Here is a 22,061-nt window from a genome sequence, read left to right on the forward strand (position 1 = left end):
CAGATCTGCAGCCAGGAGTACAGGAGTACAGCTTTGTACTGCACAGTGACCTCCCCGTTTGAATGTACACACCTGAACCTACTGATAAACACTACGAGCCTGTACGGTTTCACCTGGTGCTGTTTCAGGAGGAAGAGTTGGTCAATTTACTTCTGCTTCACAGAAATATCAATTCTTTCTTTTTTTCTTCTTTTTTTTTTTTTCCCCTGTGTTTTCTTAGTTTTTGAGTACTCAGACTGCATTATGTGTGCCTGCAAATCCCTTTGTAAATAATCCAGTTGTTTCTCACTGTATAACCTTACTGTGTGACCGCGCTGGTAGCCCGCAGAACGCGAAATCACACCCGTGTGTTAGTCACAGATACCAAGGTGGTTTGGGGTTTCGTCAAGGTTGAAAAACATTTGAACAGACTGCTCAGATTATTTTTAAATGCTGTCCTTTCTGGATCGTTGTGGGAATTAGAAACAAACTGCCTGCTGCAAAATATTCTGTTTCAAATTAGTTAGCATTTTCCCATAAAAATCTGAAGAAATGCCACAGAACCTGATCAAAGTTTAATGTCAGAGTTTGTTATTGAACGATGATTTTTTTTTTTATTATAGGTAAAGCCTCAGCCAAGAAACTGACAAAAAAGGTAAGCAAAATGTTCCTTTCGTCTTCAAAAGAACTTGAATTCTTTCTGCTAGTTAACTAAATAGACTTCTCTTTCAAAACCGTTTTTTTTTTATTATTTTCTTGTTTGTGTCTTTCAAGGAGGTGGATGCTGCACTGCTGTATGTTACAAAAGCCAAACCAGGACCGACCTTTTTCAGAGAGCTTGGTGATAAAGGTAACAAGGCACTTTTGATCCTGAAGAATACATCTTGTTTTTTATCTCATCGTATAGTATAAATTGAATGTAGTTTTAAAGACTGTTTCATGGATTTGACTTCATCCCCATCTAGCCAGCAGCTGCATCTTTGGCAAGTCTCAGTTACACACGAAGGGGCAAAGAGACAAGGCTGGGAACTGAAAGCCTTCTGAGGTGCATGCAGGACACATGGAAGAAATCACAAAACCTACTTAGAAAAGAGAAAGGTGCTAAAAGGATGACTTTGGTGCAAAGTGGACTTTTAAGACCTGTTAATAAACTGTTGTTTCATTATATAACTTAAATGCATGGAAAGAAATAATAGAAAGAAAATTTGTATCTGATTATGTAAAGTGGCCTCTGTGGTTCCAAGGGTGGTGGAATTTATTTCTCTCTCTTTGGGATCTCAGTGGCCTTTCACAGAACCAACATGTTTGGGTTTCTTTTCACTCAGCACTTTGACCTTATAGCTGGCTATAAAAGCAAAAAAAAAAAAAGAGAGAAATTGAAAGAGAAAACTCTGAGAGCTGGGATATTGTTTGTGTAACAACAGGGAATTAAAGGACATCAAATAAACATCTCATTAGCAAAAATTAATTGAAGGGGCGAAAAACAAACAAGAGGATCAAGGAAACCAAATAAATGAGTAATTAACCATTTCATCGCTAACAAAGACTGAAATTCCCAAACTAATGAGAAAGACTGACAGTGCCTATTCAGAAACTTTGTGTATCAGAGAGGTCAGCCTGCATCCCTTACCCCGTGGATGTCTCTGGAAGAGAAAGCTGCCCTTCCCCTGCTCCTTGGCAGGCACCAGCCACGCTCCCTGCAGGCACAGCAGACCCATGGCCAGCTTGTGCCAGGAGAGCAGCCCTCAGGCTCAGCCTGCAGCCTTTCACCTGCCCTTTGGTCTCAGCGGGGTTGATTTCTTGCATCCTTGTGCAGGTGTGGAGAGTTCTTCAGCTGGGTGCCTTGCTTGCCACAAGCTCAGTCTTTCTGTCAGTGTCATGCAGAGGCTTCAGGCATCCTCTCCGTGGCCATACCTCAGCAGCCCTGTAATCTCTCGGAACAAATGGAACAATTTTTTTCCAATCCTAGGGAAGGCTGTTTCCAGCTGAACATTCACTCCCTGTCTTTGCAAATTATTAATAGCAATCTGCTTTCCCAGGACAGCGTTTAAAGGATTCCCGCTCTTCAATTCTCGGATATTCTTTCACTATCACTGATTTTGTAAAGCTTTTCTCTTTGAAGTGGTTGACACCACAGATCCCCAGCACATTCTGCCTGGGAAAACCAGGAATCCACCAACAGAAAATGAAAATGTAGCGAAGCGACCCAGCCTCCTGTTGTTGCAATACCCACAGCTGACTGCTTGGCAGAAAATGGAGCTGCTGATATGCTTAGGCAGGCATCTTTTCCATCCTGGACCACTGATCTTCTCTTCTATAGGACTTTGGGTCCCTATAGTCTGTCCGTCCAAGGTTTGGCAGGAGTTTGAGATGATGCAGGAACATGCAGTGCAATCATCCCTATGTCTTGACATTGCACAGAATCACAGAGCTGTTAAGGTTGGAAAAGACCACCGAGATCATCCGGTCCAGCCATCTCCCTACCACCACTGTCACCCACTAACCCATGTCCCCAAGCACCAAGTCCAACCTTTCCTTGAACACCCCCAGGGATGGTGACTCCACCACCTCCCTGGGCAACCCGTCCCAGTGCCTGACTGCTCTTTCTGAGAAGAAATGTCTCCTAATTTTAACCTAAATCTCCCCTGGTGCAACATGGAGTTTTTAAAGTTTTTGGTCATGATGCCCCTTTAATAACGTTGACACTTTTGTCTTCGCACACATTATTACTACATTTAAAAAGCTATAAATATTTATATATTAAATACTGCTTTTACAAGTACCAAAATAATGAATCTACACCTGTTCCATGATTTAACTGAGATTATTTTAACTACCATCAAATTGTTATTTAAATACCAAGCAGAGGGAAAGCTGTCATCAGTCCAGTTTGTAAAACATAAAGCTAGGGAATTCTGCCTTCTAGTGGGCAATTTTAAAATTCATGTCATATTTTGTGATATATTTATGATTTATTCAGCAATAAGAATATTGTACTGTTAGCATTTGATATAAAGTTTGAGGGGAGAGATTTCCAGGGAGGCATAGGGGAGTAAAGTAATTTAATGTTAGGAAATTACAATATTTTGCCAATGCTAAGTGCAAGAACTTGGCTGCAAGTGTGCTGAGTCATTCAACAGAATGTGAATCTTTTATCTTTTAAATTTTGCTGGGACATGAATATAATTTTCTGTGCTTTTTTTTGGAAGTTGATCCATTGTGTCTTTTAAGTGTAAAATTTGAGTAACTTTATAATAATTGCTGCACAACAAAAAGAAAATTGCCAAACTAATTTACTTTATGTTTAAGATAAATCAGCCACTCACTACGGGTAGTAAAAGAACAACAGAATAATAAGAAGAATTTTTATGGAAACCAGTCCACAGGTTAAAAAGAAATCATATCTCAAGCAATATTGGTATAATCATTCTGCCAGAAAATGCCAAACATGCTATGGATTTACTTTAAGGCACCAAGACAGGTTTTAAGGAACAATAAAGACATTTTTTACTTATTTTTATTACCTTTACCTTTTTACCTATTTCACTCTAGTGACTTCTCAATTAGTTTAGGATAATATGATGCAGAGTCTATCTCACCCCTGCCATTTCTTGCAAGGCTCTCCTTCCAGCCCTCTGTAATCAGAGTGCAAAGAAGCATGCCATCAGGCTTCTCCCTTGAGCCAATAAGCAGGGTGTTTTCTTTAAAATGGTCTTTTCTTTATATCCTACCATCTCTGTATAAATTTTGCACATTCTTTCTGCAGAATTTTAGAAGTTATGCTGTTCCCTGTCTGCACATATAGCTAAAAACCTTCAAGCACTCAGCATAATGTATCAGTTATTACTAACTTTTTTCCTCCATCTTTAATAAACATAATCTACCATGTTAATGTCCTTTCAAATGAATTGATGAAGATGTTTTTCTTAGATCACTCCTTTGAGTGTGTCATCTCTTCTTGTATATCCCAACACTGGGCTCTCCATTACTCTATCAAGTGGAAGCTCCTTGTTTTCACCTTCTGGGTCTTCCAAAAATTGTCCCCATACAGCACATCTCGAGACATCTGAGAGGCAGACTCCCACTTCTACTTGGCCAGTGATCTTTACTTGCTTATTACATTCTCATGCAGGGACCTCTGTGCTTATTGCACTGCTGTCCATGACTGAGAAATATTTTCTGTATCAACTTGAAAAGTTTCTGCCTTTTCTTCCTTTATATTCTTCCTTTAAATATTCTTTTACTGTGACACATACAAAACAAAATTAGGGAGTAGGAATCTTGATCACTCTCCATCCCACTGTTTGCTTGATTTTTTCCCCTCCCCTATTTGCTTCTATCCATTTTTAGTCTCATCTTATACTTGGATGTGTAGGATAAAGAAGAGGGTAGGAGCTCTTTTTCTGATTGTTTGGTTTTGAGTTTGTAGAAAGCCTGGACACTTTGCCTAGAAAAATGATTGCAAGTTTTACAGCAAAGCAATTAATTGATGACCTTGCAATGACCATACTAGTCTATTGACAATGCATTAACTCTGAAAACTGTCAGCAAAACTAAATCTTTCAGACTGTTGTGGTTAGCATCTTAGTATTTCTAAACTCTGGAAGTTAAAACTTTAAGTGTTAAGTCACTGTCTGAGGCCAAACACAAATGTTGTTGGCTCTGTGTAACAATTTATCAGAAGTTAATTGTCTATCAGTGAAGCTTAAATGGATTCTTTATCTATCAATTAGCTGTATATAAATTACAAAATATTGTTTATCTTTACGCAGATAGGCATGTCTGAACTTCATTATTTTCAGCAGCTTCAGCATTATACAATGTTTAGCTCACAAGTTAAAAGTAGCTCAGTTATTTTGAAAAGTGTTTTACAAAAAAAAAAAAAACCTTTACATTTTTTTCTTCAAGCATTGTTGCAGGGCAGATGGTTCAGATTCTGTTGTTTAACCATCCTCGTTCTGCACTCTCTATCTTTAGCTCGTACGCTCTATTTTGACGCTATCACATCTTTGTGTTTGCTCAGGCTTTTCGTCTAAGGCGGTATTTCAAAGGAAAACACTGGAATTTTCCTTCAAAAGGGGGGAAAATACTTTCACCTTGTAGAAAGGACATGTTCCTATTTAAAAAAAAAAAAAAAAAATGAAGCCTCCTCTTGGCACGCAGCCCAGCCGTACTATCGGCGCAATCTAGCAGCTTGGCAGCTTTGCGTGTTGCCATGTTCCCCCTGAGAATTAGAGGGAAGCTGTTCTCCGCCCGGCCGAGGCTGCCAAGGGATGGAGTACTTTGATCCGTCAGGGTAATGTTGGAGTAGTTCTCCTCCCAGGTACTAAATGTGACAAAGCACATTTAATTTATTTCCCTTTTATATAAACATTGAATGTTTTCAGTGAGAATCCAGAGATTTAGTGCAGGCCTTTTATTAATACCAAATAAACCTTGCTCTCCCGATTAGACGTGAGCATTGATGAGTCTCTGGATAGGGAATTTTACCTTCAGAGCACTAAAAACAGAAGTAAAAACTTTATTAGATAATAATGTGGCTTACTTTAATAACCTATTTAATATGATGTTAAACTACAGTTTTTGTATTTATGAGATTTGATCTTTCAATTCTTGTTATAAGTATATATATATATGTTGTGCAAGTCATTTTTAACTATTCCTTTTCAGGGTTGATATCTTATGCGGAGTACCTGTTTTTGCTGACCATCCTAACGAGTAAGTATTACATATTTAAAATACATATTCATATATACTCAGCTGCTAACACCTTTCCAGGAACAGCTTCTGATATTTTTTCTCTTCTAATTTTCTACAGTATACCTCTTATAATCTCTTCTAATTTTCTACAGGACTTAAAGAACAATTGTGTATAGTGTGATAAGGCATTAATATAAGTGGATATAACTTTAGTTGATTGCAGCTTAGTTCCATAGTGTCCAAATTGGTCCATGGCATTGTGTCAAAAATCTTGATAAACCCTCACCGTAGGATCAGGAAAGTCCTTCAAGAATTATTGAATAAGGGGAAGTGTTGAATACAGGACCACATAAAGAGGGGAAAGAAGAACAGTGAGGGAAGATAAATAATTTGTCTCCTGGATAGCAATTTCAGTCATTTTGCACAATGAGATGTAAGCATTATAGCTCATACAGTGGTGTAAAAAGCTGTTGCAGTGTCTGAAAGGTTGTTGCCTTGTATTTATATGCTCAGGTACAGATGATATACATAAACAGCAGATTTCTAGAGTGTCCCTTTGTTTGACACTTTAATTCTTCTTTTTTTCATGTTTCTGTTCCTGTTGACTTTATTTTCTTCATGCATTTTATATGTATTTCTTCCCCCTCCTTTACCTCCTTCCTTTTACTCTCACAGACAACTTTTTTTAAAACTTTTTTGCTCGGTATCTTCATTAGTCAGGGTCTCCCATCTCTTGTTTTGGCTAAGAGATGTGAAACTCATGTCTTGTCATGTGTGTAGAGAAGAAAGGTTTGGGCAGCTTCAGTAGAAGTCAGACCTGATTGTGTGGCTTGTTCTTTCAGACAGCTTCATCCAGCTACATAACAGAGAATGAAACAAAAAAAAACAAAAAAACAAAAAAAAAACAAAAAAAAAAAAAAAAACAAAAGCTTTCAGTGGAAGCAAACTCGCTTTATCTGAAAACAACAGGCATTTTGTTGCTTGTGTGTGGAACTGATCTTCGATTTCTTCGATTTTCTAGTTCTCTTCGCCCATACTTACTCTCTTCTGTGCTTGCTACCTTTCTGTGCTGTTCTGATGAAGTGCAAGTGAAGCTGGAAAATACCAAGATTTGAGATGCAATGCATACAACAAGCATTAGGCAACAAGACCCATAGACGAGCAGTGCTTGAGCCTCATAGCTTCAATGGCCTCAAGGCTTAACCAGTACTGACTGTTCAGTGCTGCATGTGACTTGAGTGTGAGTTATGCCATGTGTTCAAGTGTTGTTTTTTAATCAGAAGTAATAGTAGGGTCTTGACAAATAAAGCTAATTTTAAAAGTACTTGTTGCAAAACAAACAAAAAAAAAAGTTGTTTTTTTTTTTTTAAAGACAACCACTTTGTAACTTAAGAAGAATGCTTTGATTAAATTTGCAGAAATAGGTGCCGCAGTTTCTATTTCGTCAAACTTCTGTGGTAGCTGAAAGTAACTTCATGCTGATTTAGTGCCTGAAACAATTAGAAAATTGAAGCAGTACCAGAGCAAGTTGTGCCACTTCTCCAAATAATCAAACACTATTTTTCACAGAGTTTATATAGGAATATATTGAACTGCAAAAATAAAGGCACGTTTCAATAAAGAATGAAAATGAAGTGCAAATGTTGCTGCTTTGGTTTCACAGAGGCCTAACCTACTGAGCAGTGTGAAAGCAAATGTCAACAAGTGTTGGTGTCTCCATCTTTGCCTAACAAGCATGCCACGTTATTCAGCCCCCAGCTACACAACCTATCCCACTTTTGCTAGTGAGAATTAATGCAAGATTTCTTAAAGCAGATATTCATACTTAAAATGACTTCTGAATCTGCAACAGAGCAATAGGGAAACCAAAAAATGGTCAGCAGAGTCCTGGCTACAGTATGTTGCTGGCCAGCCCATGCTGCCCATCATATATAAAAGCATTACTTGTAACAACACTGGACCTCCAAATGTAGTTTAGTGGGAGACAAAGGCTTTATTTGCCAACTGTGATCTTCGTTCTCTTTTCTCTGTGCCTTGTATTATTGTCTTTTTTCTTTCAGTGCTGTGTTGAATTTCATTTTCAGCAATTGGTTAATGGAATTTTTGGTAAAAGCTCTGCCTGCCGAACGAGCCTAGGAACTGAAACTGTCACCACGGCTAAAAGCTTTGCTTCAATTAGCCAGTCACTGAAGCTGACAGTTTGGTCAAAGCAGGAATGGTTGCAGGGGAAGCACCTAAGTATAACCTGCACTCACAGCTAAGATGAAACTCATGGGCTCAGATTTTGGAATTTTGCCTGATTCTAATTAAATACAAATATATCTGAAGTAGTCTTTGAACTATGCTTATTTTACGAATGCATACCTTTGGGGTTACATCATATCAGATAAGTATGTCATCTCTGAACAGTATAAGCAGCTTTAGGTCCTATATTTTCAGTAACAGCTTTCTTATCTGAAAATTGCAACACAGATGGTATGAATTACTATTAAATACATCAATTACTTTTATTCTCTAAATATGTTATAGGATAGACTCCTCTTGCTTTTGTGCTAGTAACACAAATTTAGAGTGAGGCATTTCCATGGAAAGGAAGCCAGTTTTGATTATTGTGACCCAGTTGCTGGGGAAGGGCTCTGCTATGCAGATTGCAATGGTATTTATAAACTATCCTTACATCACAAGGTTGCTTCACAGAGACCGTTAATTGGCTGCTGAAGATGTAGTTATTTCTAAAATGTAAAAATAGTTCTTTGTTTAACCATCTTGCTATCACTTAAAAAGAACAGGGTATTTCTTTAACTTTTTGCCTTTTCAGAAAGACTCTAAAAAGAAGCAAGACATGAAGCTTTGCAGGATGGAACTGGAAGAATGTACTTCCAAAATAAAATAAAATCTCTGGAGGCATTAGTGTTTGTAGAGATACTGCTTCACTGCCCTCATGAGTCCAACGTTACTCTTGGAAGCATGAATATATGCTGCAGAAGATAACTCCATGGCTTTTGCTTTAACGCCTGTCATGACTGTGTTGTGGAATTAATTCACCTGCTCCAGAAATTGCTGGGATAAGAGCTGGCTACTTCAGTGAGCTGTAAATACATTTCAGCAGCACACTGCTCCTGTGTGGGCTTGCTAATGAGCAAGGTCACCTCGTGTAAGCAAAGTAAGATCAGGAAATTGTGGGAAGGAGTTCAGAAAACACAGTGTTGTTATAGTGCCTGCAAAACGCAGAACTCATTAAGTGTTTGCATTGAAAAGAAACATCCACGCGATGAAGGAAATGCAGGGTAAAGTTTTATAAAATTCCCAAAAAATTCAGCTTGATGGGAGGCATACAAAACATGCTTTTGTCAGAAAAAAAAAGGCCTGAAATAGCAGTTTATTACTTCTCAGTAACATTTGAGCACATTGTTTAGGGAGGATGGAGAAGAGAAGGAAAAACAGGCCTGTGGCTACCACAATGGGAGCGGGAGCTGGGAGAACTTGGAGCACCTCCAAGATCAGTCCATTTTCTAGACTAGTGCAGACAGAAAATAGTGACATAGAGTATCACAGGGAAGAAGTACTGGAGAAATACATTAGATCTGTCACACAATTTGGGAATTATTATTGGTTTCTCAAGTCACTTTCCAGTCATGTCAGCTAAGAAGTAGCTTTAATAAAGAGGGCAGAGCTGGACTTCAGAACTGAGCCAAAATGTATAGAGAATATATGTGATAGACCACAACAGTAGGACGTACAACATACTCACAGTTGTCTGGATCAAATGGACATTTGTGGCAGTATTTAGGCATTGCTGCCATTTGTTGCTTTGCCATTGCATTAATAATCCCTTGAAATGGTAGTAAAAATTATTTTTGGAATGTTTGCTTATATTGAAGGAGGTACATATGGTTGACTGGAAATATGAAGTACATGCATGGCTGTGGCAAATGGAATCTGCAGGCAATATTCCTTTTAGATTAAATATTTATGTACTAGTGTAAATGCGTGTGTGTGTGTACACCATAAAGTTCTTTCACACTTTGTTGCAGAACCCCAGACTGGATTTAAGATCGCTTTTAAAATGTTGGATACAGATGGCAATGAGCAAGTTGAAAAGAAAGAATTCTTTAAGGTATGTATATGTATGTGCATATTGGTTTTAAAGCATTTAAGTATTTGCATAGGTTATATTTGCTAAATGAAGATGCATTAAAATTTTTAAGCCTATTTTTTTATCTAATCTGTGATCACACGTTTACTAAAATACTTTATATGAAAGGAGTACATAGCAAAGCATTGCTGTAGAAATGCTTATCATACATGAATCCGCTTTGAATATTACCTTTAGCTTGTATCTAAACCTTTCTTACTGGGGAGGCACGAGTTATTCTACATCCCTTAATCCTGGAAGCTAATTTAAATAACTAGCCCAAGCCAGGAGCATGTCACTGAGTTGGTGAACAAGGATGCAGCCAGTGGTCTGGTGCCTGAGCTTGCTGCTGGGCCCAGTTTGGCTCAGTCGTGTAGGGGTAGCGTATAGGGTTGGGCAGCATACAGGATTAGACAGAAGCAATGCCAGAGCATTGTGCAAGAACTAAGCAAACTGGCAAAGGCAGTGATAGTTCTCCCAAAAGCAAGTACTGGTTTTAAGGCAACCTGTCCTTAACTTTAAGGCAACTGGCCTTATGGAAATCCAACCAACTTGATTTTAATTGGCAGAAATACTTTTCTCTTTCCAGCAGAACAAGCTATGTTATTTCTTACACTTTTTGTCAGAAGATTAGACTGTGTTCTTCTTTGAACAGTCTAGGAAAGGCACAGTATAAGACATGTTTTCACTCCGCACTGTAATCTCAGTGTGAAGACTGGAAGCTTTCAGTCTTCAGGGTGAAACCTCGTGCAAGTATGGTGGCAATTCTGCAGGTGGGACTTCACTTCTGGTGTTCCACCAGAGCTTCTGGGTGCAGTTTTCACAGAGAGAAAAATGGTGTGTTGTTAATTCACAGAATCACAAATTTGTGTAAAAACAGTTAATATAAGATTGCTGAGATAGACTCCATATAGTTTGCTAGTCAAACTGTAACATGGTACAATTAGTGTCTGCTTTTCCTGTCTTAGTGGTAAAATTCTGACTATTGAATTTAAAACTCCTTTTGATAGTCTACTGGTTGTTAATCTCCTTTTTCCTTTGAAGAATCCTAGAGTAGCTGCAGGAAAACACTGAAGAAACGTACTTTAATCAGTTAACCTGTCACTTTAAATAATAGTTATATTGATAAAAAATACAATAAATAATGGCAAGTGGTGGACAAATTACAGACTTCTGTATTTTGTTCCTGTATTTTTGTACAATGAAACATCATCTCTGTTTCCTGTGAACATTTGAAAGTGCTGGCACTTGAAAATATAATTCCTTCCGTAATTCATACTCTCAGAAAAAAATGTCTAGAAAATCTGCTTAATAAAAATAAAGGGAAAAGTGGAGAGTGTTCAGCATAGAGAAAGTTAACAGAGCAGTACCAATGAAAATACCGGCAATTTCCACAGATTATTTGACAATAATTCTAGGAAACTTAGGTAAGAATTTTGTATTTTTGTTTGTAAAATGTCAATCATGCTTTGAATTGTGTATATCTCAACTCTAATGTGTTAATGAATAACCAAGCACAAGATGTATCATGTAAATCATTCCAGAAAGGGAGAAAGGCAACAAGCAGACTCTAAGCCTAAGTCCTTAATGCTTGAAACACGTGATGGAGATAGATAAGCTGTTCAGAGCTGTGGGGATCAGTCACTGAAGGAATATGAGATGCAGGATTTCCCAGTGGATTCACTGCTCTTTCCTAATATCAAGTGAATGTTCAGGAGCGGAGATCTTGAATGCAATTCCGTGCTTTGAAAGAGAGGGGGTTCTCTTTTCCTCTACAGCCTTTCCACTTCTGTACACATTTTCCTCTTTTCAAGGAGGAGTTTAGGGAAGGGGACAGACTCCTCTCTCCTCTCTATCTCTTTGTGTTCAGGCCAGTCTATTTTTAATTTCTTCTTCATCCATGTTTCAGTGGTAAAAGTCAAAATGCAAGAGACATTGCACCTTATTCCAGTATTAGGGCCCAGAACCACAGTTTGTGTTTTGAGGTGGGCATTTACAAGGATTTTCTGCTTTGCCCTGCAGTTCCAGAATGAAGCAGATTTGGTAAATACTGGGTTTTCACAGACCTTAGTGCCAACCCTGCCAGAGTGCACAAAGTTGTTTCCCAGACCCTTATTATCTGCATCCTTGCAAGGACTGTAGGATACTGGCCAAGGCATTCATATGAGACTTGGCAAGAGGGATTTCCAGATATATGCATCCCTTGAAGTGGAGTCTGACACTAGTGCACATAATAACCCAGGCACCTTCACCTGAGACCTTCCATCAAGGATAAGGCTATCAGAGGTCCAAAAATCCCTATCAAATAAGGAATTTCCCTGACTGTCCTGATGAAAGATTTTTAAGTAAAATTAACAACAGCTCCATACTGTTGGAAATGGAGGTAAGGTAACTCCAATGGTACATAGAGGAGCTATGTGATTCAGATTTAATAGACAGCCTTTAAACAGTAATTCAAAACAGCAGATACCACAAAAAAAAAAAAAAAAAAAAAAAAAAAAAAAAAAAAAAAAAAAAGCTTGTAGAGGCTTATCTAAGACTGAACGAACAAGCACTGTCCAGCAGTTGTGGTGGTTTGGTATAGACCACCTGTGCAGTGTTATAACATCTACAAGCACTGATCTCTCTTCAACAACTGGTAGATGCAAAGTCACATTTTTTTTGGAGTTGGATATATCCTTTCAGTCAGCTCATCTTCTTCAGAAAATACTACTTCTTTGTAGGCCTTTAGTAGAGAGGCATCCATTATGCATAATAGGCCTCATTCTCTTTGAATTTGCCATTAGTATCTCACTGTGACGAACAGATATAAATATTAAATGCAGATAAATGTTACATGGAGAAGTTCAGTACTAGAGGCCATTGCTTGAGGGCAGAATTTGTATCCCTCTGTGAGCAGTTGATGCACTGTGCTGGAAAAAATCTGCAAACTACTGGAAATTCTCATCATTTTTTCCCAAAGTATGGTTTCAAGCAACATAAGGATTTGCAGTCTAAGAAAACAATAAACAAGATCTTCCAGAATATTTGAAAGAAAAATTATACTTCAAGTCTGTGTTCCTTAGTATTCTTTGCAGATCTTCTGAGAGTCCTTCATAAATAAAACCCAACAGGAAAAATCCTATTTTCTCTCATTTGGAAAGTATTACCCACTTTTCATGTAAGAAGAAAATGAAATTTGTCAGAATATGGAGGAGCAGATGTACTTTTATCCAGAGGTCTATATTGCTATTTTGCTATCAAGAAATTCATAATGCACTTACTGTACTGGCCAGTCGTTTTAGTAAGTGATCAAAAATAAAAAGAATTTGGAGAAACTTGGAGAAACTGGTACTGTTGACCTGTCTCATATTTAGAAAAGTCATGCTTTCCTAAAAATAATAATAGAAAACTCAAAACTCAAACTGAGGCTATCACAAGAAAGAGAGAAAAAAAAAAAAAAAAAAAACAGGTGAATTAGTCAAAATTTGAAGGCCATACAAAAACCTGTGGCAACAGAAACAGTACAGTTTTTTCTACCCACTACTTACAAGCCCATATTGCTTCTCTAAAAACATAGCCAAAAAGAAAAAAATGAAAAAAATATATATATAAAGCCCTAAGAAGTGATTTGAAAAGCTCACAACATAATGACCATGCTAATTTGATCATGGATTTTTTTCCCAGTTTTAATGGGGAGGAATAGTGAGGAATAGCTCAGAAATGTTTGAGAAACAAGCCAGCAGTGTCAAAAACCCTAGCTTTAAAACCATCTTTCCTAAAGACTCTAAATCCAGAGTACTCAGTGTAAGTCTGTATCTACACCTAACTTTTAATAAGTCCCTTCTTCTTTCATTTTTGCTGTCCTTTTGAGGATTCGTGCAAATGTCTATGAAAGGTAGGTATACCCTATGCTATGATAAATCACTCATTCTTTGGTCGTGTTGTCCTTCCAGGCTAAAATAAAGTCATAAGGAAAGCTTGCAGCCAAGATACAGTTTAGATGCTTTTAATAATCAGCAAATTAATGTATTTCCTATATTACCTGAAAGCTCTACTTCAGACAGTGAAAGTATGTTCTCAAGTGTGAGTCATTTCAGAACTTCTAAAGATTGTATTGGCCAACTCATTCAAAATTCATTTCATTTGTGGGGTGGAGTGGAAACTCAGACCACATTCTGCTTCATTCCAGTTCTGAAAACATGGTTGCTTATTTAATTGAATTACTCTTTTTTGATAATTGTATAGTACCTCATTTGAACAGGCATGTTTTTCTTGTCTAGAAGAACTTGTCCATAGCAGAACTACACAGAAATGTGTAGGAGGGCAGCATGAAAATCACAGAATAATTTATATTCCCCAAGTGACCCTTGATTTTGTATCCCTGAGTTTCGAGATCTTACGGAGTGAATACTAAGCTTCTGGTGCAAAAGCATGTCTTCTAAAAACAGAGTAATTGTTGGGTTGCAAGAGAGAGATTCAGATGTGCTGCTTGGCTATTTTAACCACAATAGATCAGACTTTCCTGGGAAAAAGTGTGTTTGTATAGCAAAATATCCTTAAGTATGCAAATACCTTGTCATGACCAAAGAACCTTGCAAAAGTGTTACTGAGTTTATAATTAATAAATGGTGAAATTAATAGAAGTTTCTGAAAAAAAAGAAAGCTCTTGTAAGATCTAATGTGTAATTTTCCTGTGTTTTGTAATGTCTAAACGAATACAGCTGCAGAGAATCATTGGGAAGGAAGATGATTTAAAAACAGCTGGAGATGAAACAGTATTTCAGGTATGAAATAGAGACACATTTTTCTTTACAAAGCTATTGTCATATTCCCTGTGAACTTTTTTATTTTTAGGTAAGTGTTATTGTTTTAATTACATATAAGTTCATGATTTGTCAACTTTACTTTCTAACTGGGAAAGCAAAATGATTTTCATTTCTGAATGTCCTGTTGAAATGTATGCAATTAATATGTTTTACTGCTGTGTAGTCACTCCACTATTTGGTTTCAAAGTAACTCTTCTACTGTTTCAAAGTAACTCTTCCACACTTCAGAAAAAGACAGAAAAACCTCTGAATTGCCACGTAGGAAAAGATGACTTTGCAAATAAAAATTGATGCCTTAAACTTACCTAAATGCTGCTAATGCAGTAATATCACCTTGATTTGAGTTGGTTTGAAATGTAGTTGGTCTCATTAAGATGACAAAGGCAAGGATCACTTTAGATAGGTCCACTTCCAAAAAAAAATGGCTTAAATCCAGACCAGAAGAAGAACCAATTTTAGAATGCAGTGTTCCAGCCAGGTTAGAAGTTTCACTGGATTTCAGACCATTCGGACATAGCAAATATGTATCGTTAGTCAAAAGAGCAGGTAAACTCCTGATCAATTCTGTCTGTTTTTCCCTTAATCCTGACAGTATAACCTACCTTTTTTCCTGAGTGGAGTCTTTGCCAGCTGCCATCTTTTCGTCAGTCTCTGTTCAGCACAGAGACATATTCTGTTACCTGGATGAGATTGAATGAGACTGAAAACAGAGGGGGAAGTTCACAGCATTCTGAAAACACTTCAGGATAAGCTGATGAACTGGGGCAAAGGAGAGGGAGAGTAGAGATGGATTATCTGCATCTATTGCTATAAGGTGCTGCTTGCATCAGCAGCACTACTTCTTGCTTAAATTGGATGGCGTAGATGAAGTGTTTTTCTCTCCACAGACTTGCTTTCTGTCTTAAACTGAAAATGGATAGTTGGGAATAGGGCAGCAATGGCTAATGTTGAAAGCATTTGATAAGAAAATCATACAGGGATCTGCTTTATAAACCTGTCATGCATCAGCATTTTTTGCAGAGAGTAGGTCTGGCTTGTGTTTTACTTTTTCACCAATCCAGGGAAAAATGGAAGTGACAGTATTGATAACACCTTTAATATTTAGTAGGCATAAACAAAAATTGTTTCTTTTCCATGAAGGTATTGGTCAATATGCATGCAGAGTTCAGCTGAAAATTATTTAAATGAGTAGCAACCTTCTTTTTTGAATCATTTCATCAGTCACAAGGTTAAAATAGCTAGCTTTAATAGGGTTGTCTACTTCTCAAAGCCAATTTCAATTGAGATTTAACTGCCATGACAGTGAAAGAAGAAGGCTCTTTATTCTGCATGAATGCACAGCTATAGTATAAAATGTCTAGAGAAACTTTGATACTGTTGGACAGACTTAGCTATAAACACGTGAGCTTAGTGGGGGCTAATTAAATACCTGAGCCTGACTGTCTATTTAGTCATGCTTCAAATTTTATTTTCAGAATTCTCCATTGAAAAACATCCATTGAATGTATGTTTCTTAGCAAATTGTAAGTGGACTTTTAGCCTATTCAAAAGATTAATTAAATATATTTGCATAGTACAGCTATCTTGACTAACTATTCTCTTACAATTTTTCTTTTGATTTTTCTATCCTGTCTTTTGTCTCTCATAACATAAGGTGCTTATAAGCAGTGAATGTGACTATACTAGCAGAAATTTATTTACTAAAAGGGTTGTGCAGCATTGCCCAGGGAAGTGGTTGAGTCACCATTCCTGGAATTTTTCAAGAAACATGTAGATTTAGAACTTAGTAGCATGATTTAGTGATGAACTTTAGTACTAGGATAAAGGTTGATCTAGCTTATCTTTAGAGGTCTTCTCCAACTGGAAGGATTCTGTGATTATACATATTTACCCTTTATTTCTGAGAATTGTGGCAGTCAGTATTACTTTCAAGCAAAGCAGGTAAAGCATAAAAACATGTATTTTAAATTGTCAGTGTTTTTTGAAAGCTGGGATATTTCAACAGAAGTTTGCTGTTTCAGATAATTCTTTATTTCCATGCTTTCACAATTTGCATACAGGTTTGCTACTATTTCAAATCAATTCCAGGATCTGATACCAGATGGAAAAAAAATGTTACTGATTTATGAAAATCAGATTTAAATTGTGGTCTACAACTTCATTTAACCACCAGATATACATATCAGTTATTTTCTCTGTCCACCATGTAGGCAAAGGTCCCAGTCAGTCATTTACTGTTTAGAGATACCACTCGGTACTCATAGTGTGTTAGGAAAAGAAAAAGCAGCTGTGCTCTTAGGTCCCTGCGTCTCTGTTTCCTTTACTGAGAATTTGAATACAAGTCTAAAATTCAGAATTTTACCAGTTATGAATGGCCCTTGACTGGACTTGGTTATCTAAATAAGCACATTTCAGTTGAAGGATTTACTTTTTCCAATGTTAAAATCAATGCTGGAAGAAAAAAAAAATCTGCCCAGCCTTAGCCAATGCAGTTGTTCAAGAATCTGCTTGTTGACTTTTGCAGGGCATGCAAACTGATTTGTTCGTAGCATAGGCATGCACGTGGTGAAGGAGAGGTGCTGGCACACTTACAGAACCATCAGTCTGGTGATCAGTAGACTGGAGAAGTCAACAGGGGCAGTGACTGTCTTACCTGGCCCATCTTCCCCATAGGCCAAAGGCAATGCTGCATCTCACTTCTTAGCGCAACCATTCTCTTTCATGTAAGACATCCAGCTGAGCATCTGACCTTGCTTCTTGAAATGGGAGAGGAATATTGCAGAGTGTTATAGGGAAGCACATGAGCTAGAAGAGTTTGGTATATTTTGAAAAACACGTTGTACAGTTAAAGGCACTAGTTGCTTCTTTGTGTTGGTGCCCAGTGTTCCTTAAAAACTAAGTTCTAATTGTGTTACATGCGTTAACATTCTGGTAGGGAAAACAGTGCTAATGTTTGCAGATATCTGCTATACAGCCCAGTGGTCTGGAAGAGGGACTGTGCTCTTGGGCCCTTCAATTTAGATTAATGAGTTATCAAGCAGTTTCAATACCTCTAATTTAATATGCTTTGTGTAATGGCTAAACTTAGAAATTAATTTTAGCTATTGTTAGAAAAGGAATGGCAATACAGAGTCTTCTATAGTTCTTAAAATTGAATTACCTGCATTGTTGAATTCCCAAATGATTAAATGCATGCTTCTGAATTCCAGAGTGAACACATTTTTATACAAAGTATCTCATTTCCATACATTTTTTTAAACATTTAACTAGTACTTAGGGAAACAGCTATTAATCTCTTTTAAATGGTATGATTTTAGACCCACAAATGGATATTTTCTTATATATTGTGTATCACTTGTTTTAGCCTGTCTACTTCTCTTTTTTTTTCCCCCTTTTTTTTTAGTCCTAAGAGAGCTGAATGACATTAGTCGTTCACACATTTATCACCACTTCTGACCTTCAGGCATTGCAACATTGCAATGCATCTCCTCAGCCCCAGAGACTGAATGGGCCATCATAACTTGTCCATCCACTCCTTAGAATTTCTAATTAATTTAAAGTTTTCTGTCCATAGCTTCAAAGTCTGCAAAGCCCTGGGCTCAGAATAACTAAAGATTGACTAAACCAAAGGGAGGAAGAAGGTGATTAACAGCCATGGTCTTCTAGTGCAGTAATACTCTGTAACAGGGGTACCACATATCTGTGCAGCACATGAAATTTTCCAAGGATGTGGCCCAAGACTAAAATTATTGTCCCTCCCAAAAGAGTGCATCATAAATCTTGCCACCTTTCATTTCTTTGCAATGCACATTTCTTCTTGGACTGCCTTCTCCAACATACACGTGCATGTTTTGTATCAGTCAATTAACACCGAATTCTGTTGAACAGCTTCTGGATACATTAAAATGAGGATTGTTGCTCTGATCCTGAATGTTTTAAAGGAACTTGTCGAGGAAGGTAAATCCCATAAAGATCCAAGCAGTACAGCATCAAAATATTCAGCTATTAAAAAGCTGCTGGGTTGCTCACGGGCAAGGAAATTATTTTATTTTTCCACATGATTTGATGACAGTATAGCCTCAAGAGAGATGAATAAACATCCTTTCTGCCATCTTTCTAGACATCTGTTGTGCAAGTACATTACCATGGGACTGGACAGTGAAAGTCTCTCCCACGAGGAATTCATCTGGAAGTCTGCTGTGGTCACAGCAGCACTGCTTTCCATTTCTCCTTTAGTCTCTGCTGTGTAACCTCATCTGAAGCCCTTTCAATTACAGAGCTTGAGATGCTAGATAGCAATGTGGGCTCCTCACAAGCCAGGGAGGACACAGGCTCTGGCCTGACAGCTATAAGAGCTGCAGTCCTAGAATCAGAAGTTGTAAGAATTTGGTAATAAGGTTGCTCTGCTCTTATGACTACATAGTGCATTTGCTTATAAAATTAATTGGAACAAACTGGAAAAGCTGCATGTAATTAGGATTAGTTGGCATTTTGTGACAACTGGCACTTGGGGCCCGAATGTGGAACACCTGGTTGGGACAGCGGGGTGGGGATGTTGGTGACAAGCTCTGGATCTGTTTCAGCACAGACAGCAGGGAGCTTCAGGCGTGCTGGGAGCGCACGTGCTTTGCCTCAGAGGCCAAATTAACATTAATCAAAAGAGCGTGCTTCACAGATCTTAATACCTCCTGAGGGGGGTCCTCATTATGAATTCTCTACTTTTTATGGAAATTAATATTTTTAAAGCGTGGTATGACAGGGAGGCAGGGCCTGAATTCCTGCGAGGAATTTACACCAAAGCTGCTTCCCCCCACTGCCACCATTGCACCTGTCAGGCCTGATTCAGCAAGGTTGGGTCCCTCTCACCCTGCTGGCAACAACTTGAGTTGGAACCTACTCCTACTTTTGTCACAAAGTGTCCCCACAGTGTCTGCTCCCAGATTAGCTTTATCCTCTCCAGCTGGAAAGCTTTTTTATTCCATACTTCCTCAGGAACAGAGGCAGGCCTTGGGGTGGGGTGCTGCAAGCAGAGAACCAGTGACAAGTGGTGTCCCTCAGGGGTCTGTCTTGGGACTGGCACTTTTCAATGTCTTCATCAATGACGTAGACGATGGGATTGAGTGCACCCTCAGCAAGTTTTCAGATGACACCAAGCTGAGTGGTGTGGTTGGTACCAAAGAAGGAAGAGAGGCCATCCAAAGGGACCTGGACAGGCTGGAGAAGTAGGTCCACGTGAACCTAATGAGGTTCAACAAGTCCAAGTGCAAGGTGCTGCACCTGGGCCAGGGCAATCCCAGACAGGAGCACAGACTGGGAGAAGAACTCATTGGGAGCAGCCCTGCAGAGAATAACCTGGGGGATCTGGTGGATGAACAGCTCAACAAAAGCCAGCAGTGCGTGCCTGCAGCCCAGAGGCCAACTGCGTCCTGGGCTGCACCAACAGAGGGGTGGGCAGCAGGTGGAGGGAGGGGATTGAGCCCCTCTGCTCTGCCCTGGTGAGGCCCCACCTGGAGTGCTGCGTCCAGGGCTGGGGCCCCCAGCACCAGAAGGGTGTGGGGCTGTTGGAGTGGCTCCAGAGGAGGGCTGCAAAGACGGTCAGAGGGCTGGAGCACCTCTCCTTTGAAGAAGGGCTGAGAGAGCTGGGAACGTTAAGTCTGGAAAAGAGAAGGCTTCTGGGAGACCTTGTTGTGGCCTTTCAATACTTAAAGGGGTCTTATAAAAACGTTGGAGAGAGACCCTTTACTTGAGTAGATAAAGAATAGGACAAAGGGGGATAGTCTTAAACTAAAAGAGGATATTTAGATTAGACATTAGGTAGAAATTCTTCACTGTGAGGTTAGTGAGACACTGGAACAGGTTGCCCAGAGAAGCTGTGGATGCCCCATCCCTGGAAGTATTGAAGGCCAGGCTGGATGGGGCCTTGGCCAACCTGATCTAGTGGGAAGTGTCCCTGCCTATGGCAGGGGGGGTTGAAGTTAGATGATCTTTAAGGTCCCTACCAACCCAAGCCATTCTATGATTCTGGGACACTCATAAAGTTACATTTTCCTCCTAGGTCAAGCCATTATGGTACAGCATAGCCACTCCATAGCATCATCTGTCATTAAAGAGCAGCTAACACCCAGGCAGTAGGAGTGCTCAATCTTGTCAAATGCTATATATAAATTGTTTGTTGTTTACAAAATGCTCCTTGGGATTTCTTATCAGATACTGTCTGTTATACCTTGAGTAGGAAAAAAAAATGCACAGCTTAGCCTGTCTGTACCAGACCTGGTGTTTCTCGAATCCTACCCAGTGAGAAAATGCCTTGCAAAACATTCATAACTTTAATACGGATTTACATGATTAAAGCTGATTCATTCTAAAATTACATGTTGTTCACTCTGGAGCCCTGGCTGGGCTGGCTGGGCTTTGCCAAAAAAACGGCTGCTTTTGGAGATCTGGATCTCCCAGTCTCACTAGCTTGCCTGTTTACAACTTTTCTGGCTGGCTGAACATGGTAGGATTAATCATAATGGATGCATCTTTAAAAACTACTTCCCACAACTGAGTTATAGTTCTTATAACTGTAGAGTTGCAGGATATATATCCCAACAGTTTGTAGACTCTCAGAATGACAAAAACCTTGATGGTCTTGAGTCATGTTTGAGGGGAAGCTGCTTAGAATGAAGACTAGATGACCTCCAGGGATAGAAGCCTGCCATGAAGAATTAACTGACCTGGCAGATGAAAAACAAGTAACATTTCAGAGAAATGCACTCTCAAAAAAAATTGCAAGGATTTAGTCTTAACCTCAGAAAGATCTGTGTCATCCCTAGCAGATAGAAATTAATGTATTGTTCTCCTTGACCCTACTTTCAGTACTACCTCTATTCTTCATACATCTACTCACCATCTATCCATCTATCTTAACCAAAAGAAAAAAAATAAAAACTATGTATTATTTTACATTTTCTATTAAAGCAATATATTGTAAAGAAAATGCCATCTCCCAGGAAGCAAGTAAGAGAACAAGGAACATATTATAGATTTTAATCATGATGAATACTTTCCAGTCATGCCTCAAGCAAATTCTGCGATGAAAGGTAGTGAGAATCCAAAGACAGTAAGTCTATTAACATTTCAGATGAGTTTTGAAAATCAGTTAGGTACATTATTATGAAAATCCTGTCTCACTATGTGATACATTTCTCAGTGGCACTTGTTGCTGCTTGCTGCAGTATCAGGTCCTAAATGTCAAAAGCTCAGTGGGGAGGTACAGGATTAGGTAGGTCTGTTCCCGTGACTCAGTGTTTGCAGCATCAGGTTTCTATGTTAACAGTCTATGTAACATTAAAAGGAAATATCTGATCATGTTGTCTGATTTCATTTAACAAGGAATAGTTGCATAATTCATCATTTAGTGGTACTTTTGTAATTTTAACACAAGGTGTTAAAAT

At 38.6% G+C, this 22,061-nt stretch overlaps 1 protein-coding gene across 1 annotated transcript in view; it reads left to right on the plus strand.

The window, feature by feature from the left end:
- Positions 1-22,061, plus strand: part of MICU2 (mitochondrial calcium uptake 2) — a 149,963-nt gene that overhangs the window by 111,198 nt on the left and 16,704 nt on the right. The window contains exons 3-7 of the mRNA XM_032207372.1: positions 603-634; positions 754-829; positions 5,650-5,697; positions 9,714-9,796; positions 14,518-14,580. Coding sequence (XP_032063263.1) covers positions 603-634; positions 754-829; positions 5,650-5,697; positions 9,714-9,796; positions 14,518-14,580 — 302 coding nt within the window. The remainder of the gene's footprint in view (positions 1-602; positions 635-753; positions 830-5,649; positions 5,698-9,713; positions 9,797-14,517; positions 14,581-22,061) is intronic.

Source organism: Aythya fuligula, chromosome 1 (genome assembly GCF_009819795.1).
Source record: "Aythya fuligula isolate bAytFul2 chromosome 1, bAytFul2.pri, whole genome shotgun sequence".
In the NCBI taxonomy this organism is placed as follows: Eukaryota; Metazoa; Chordata; class Aves; order Anseriformes; family Anatidae; genus Aythya; species Aythya fuligula.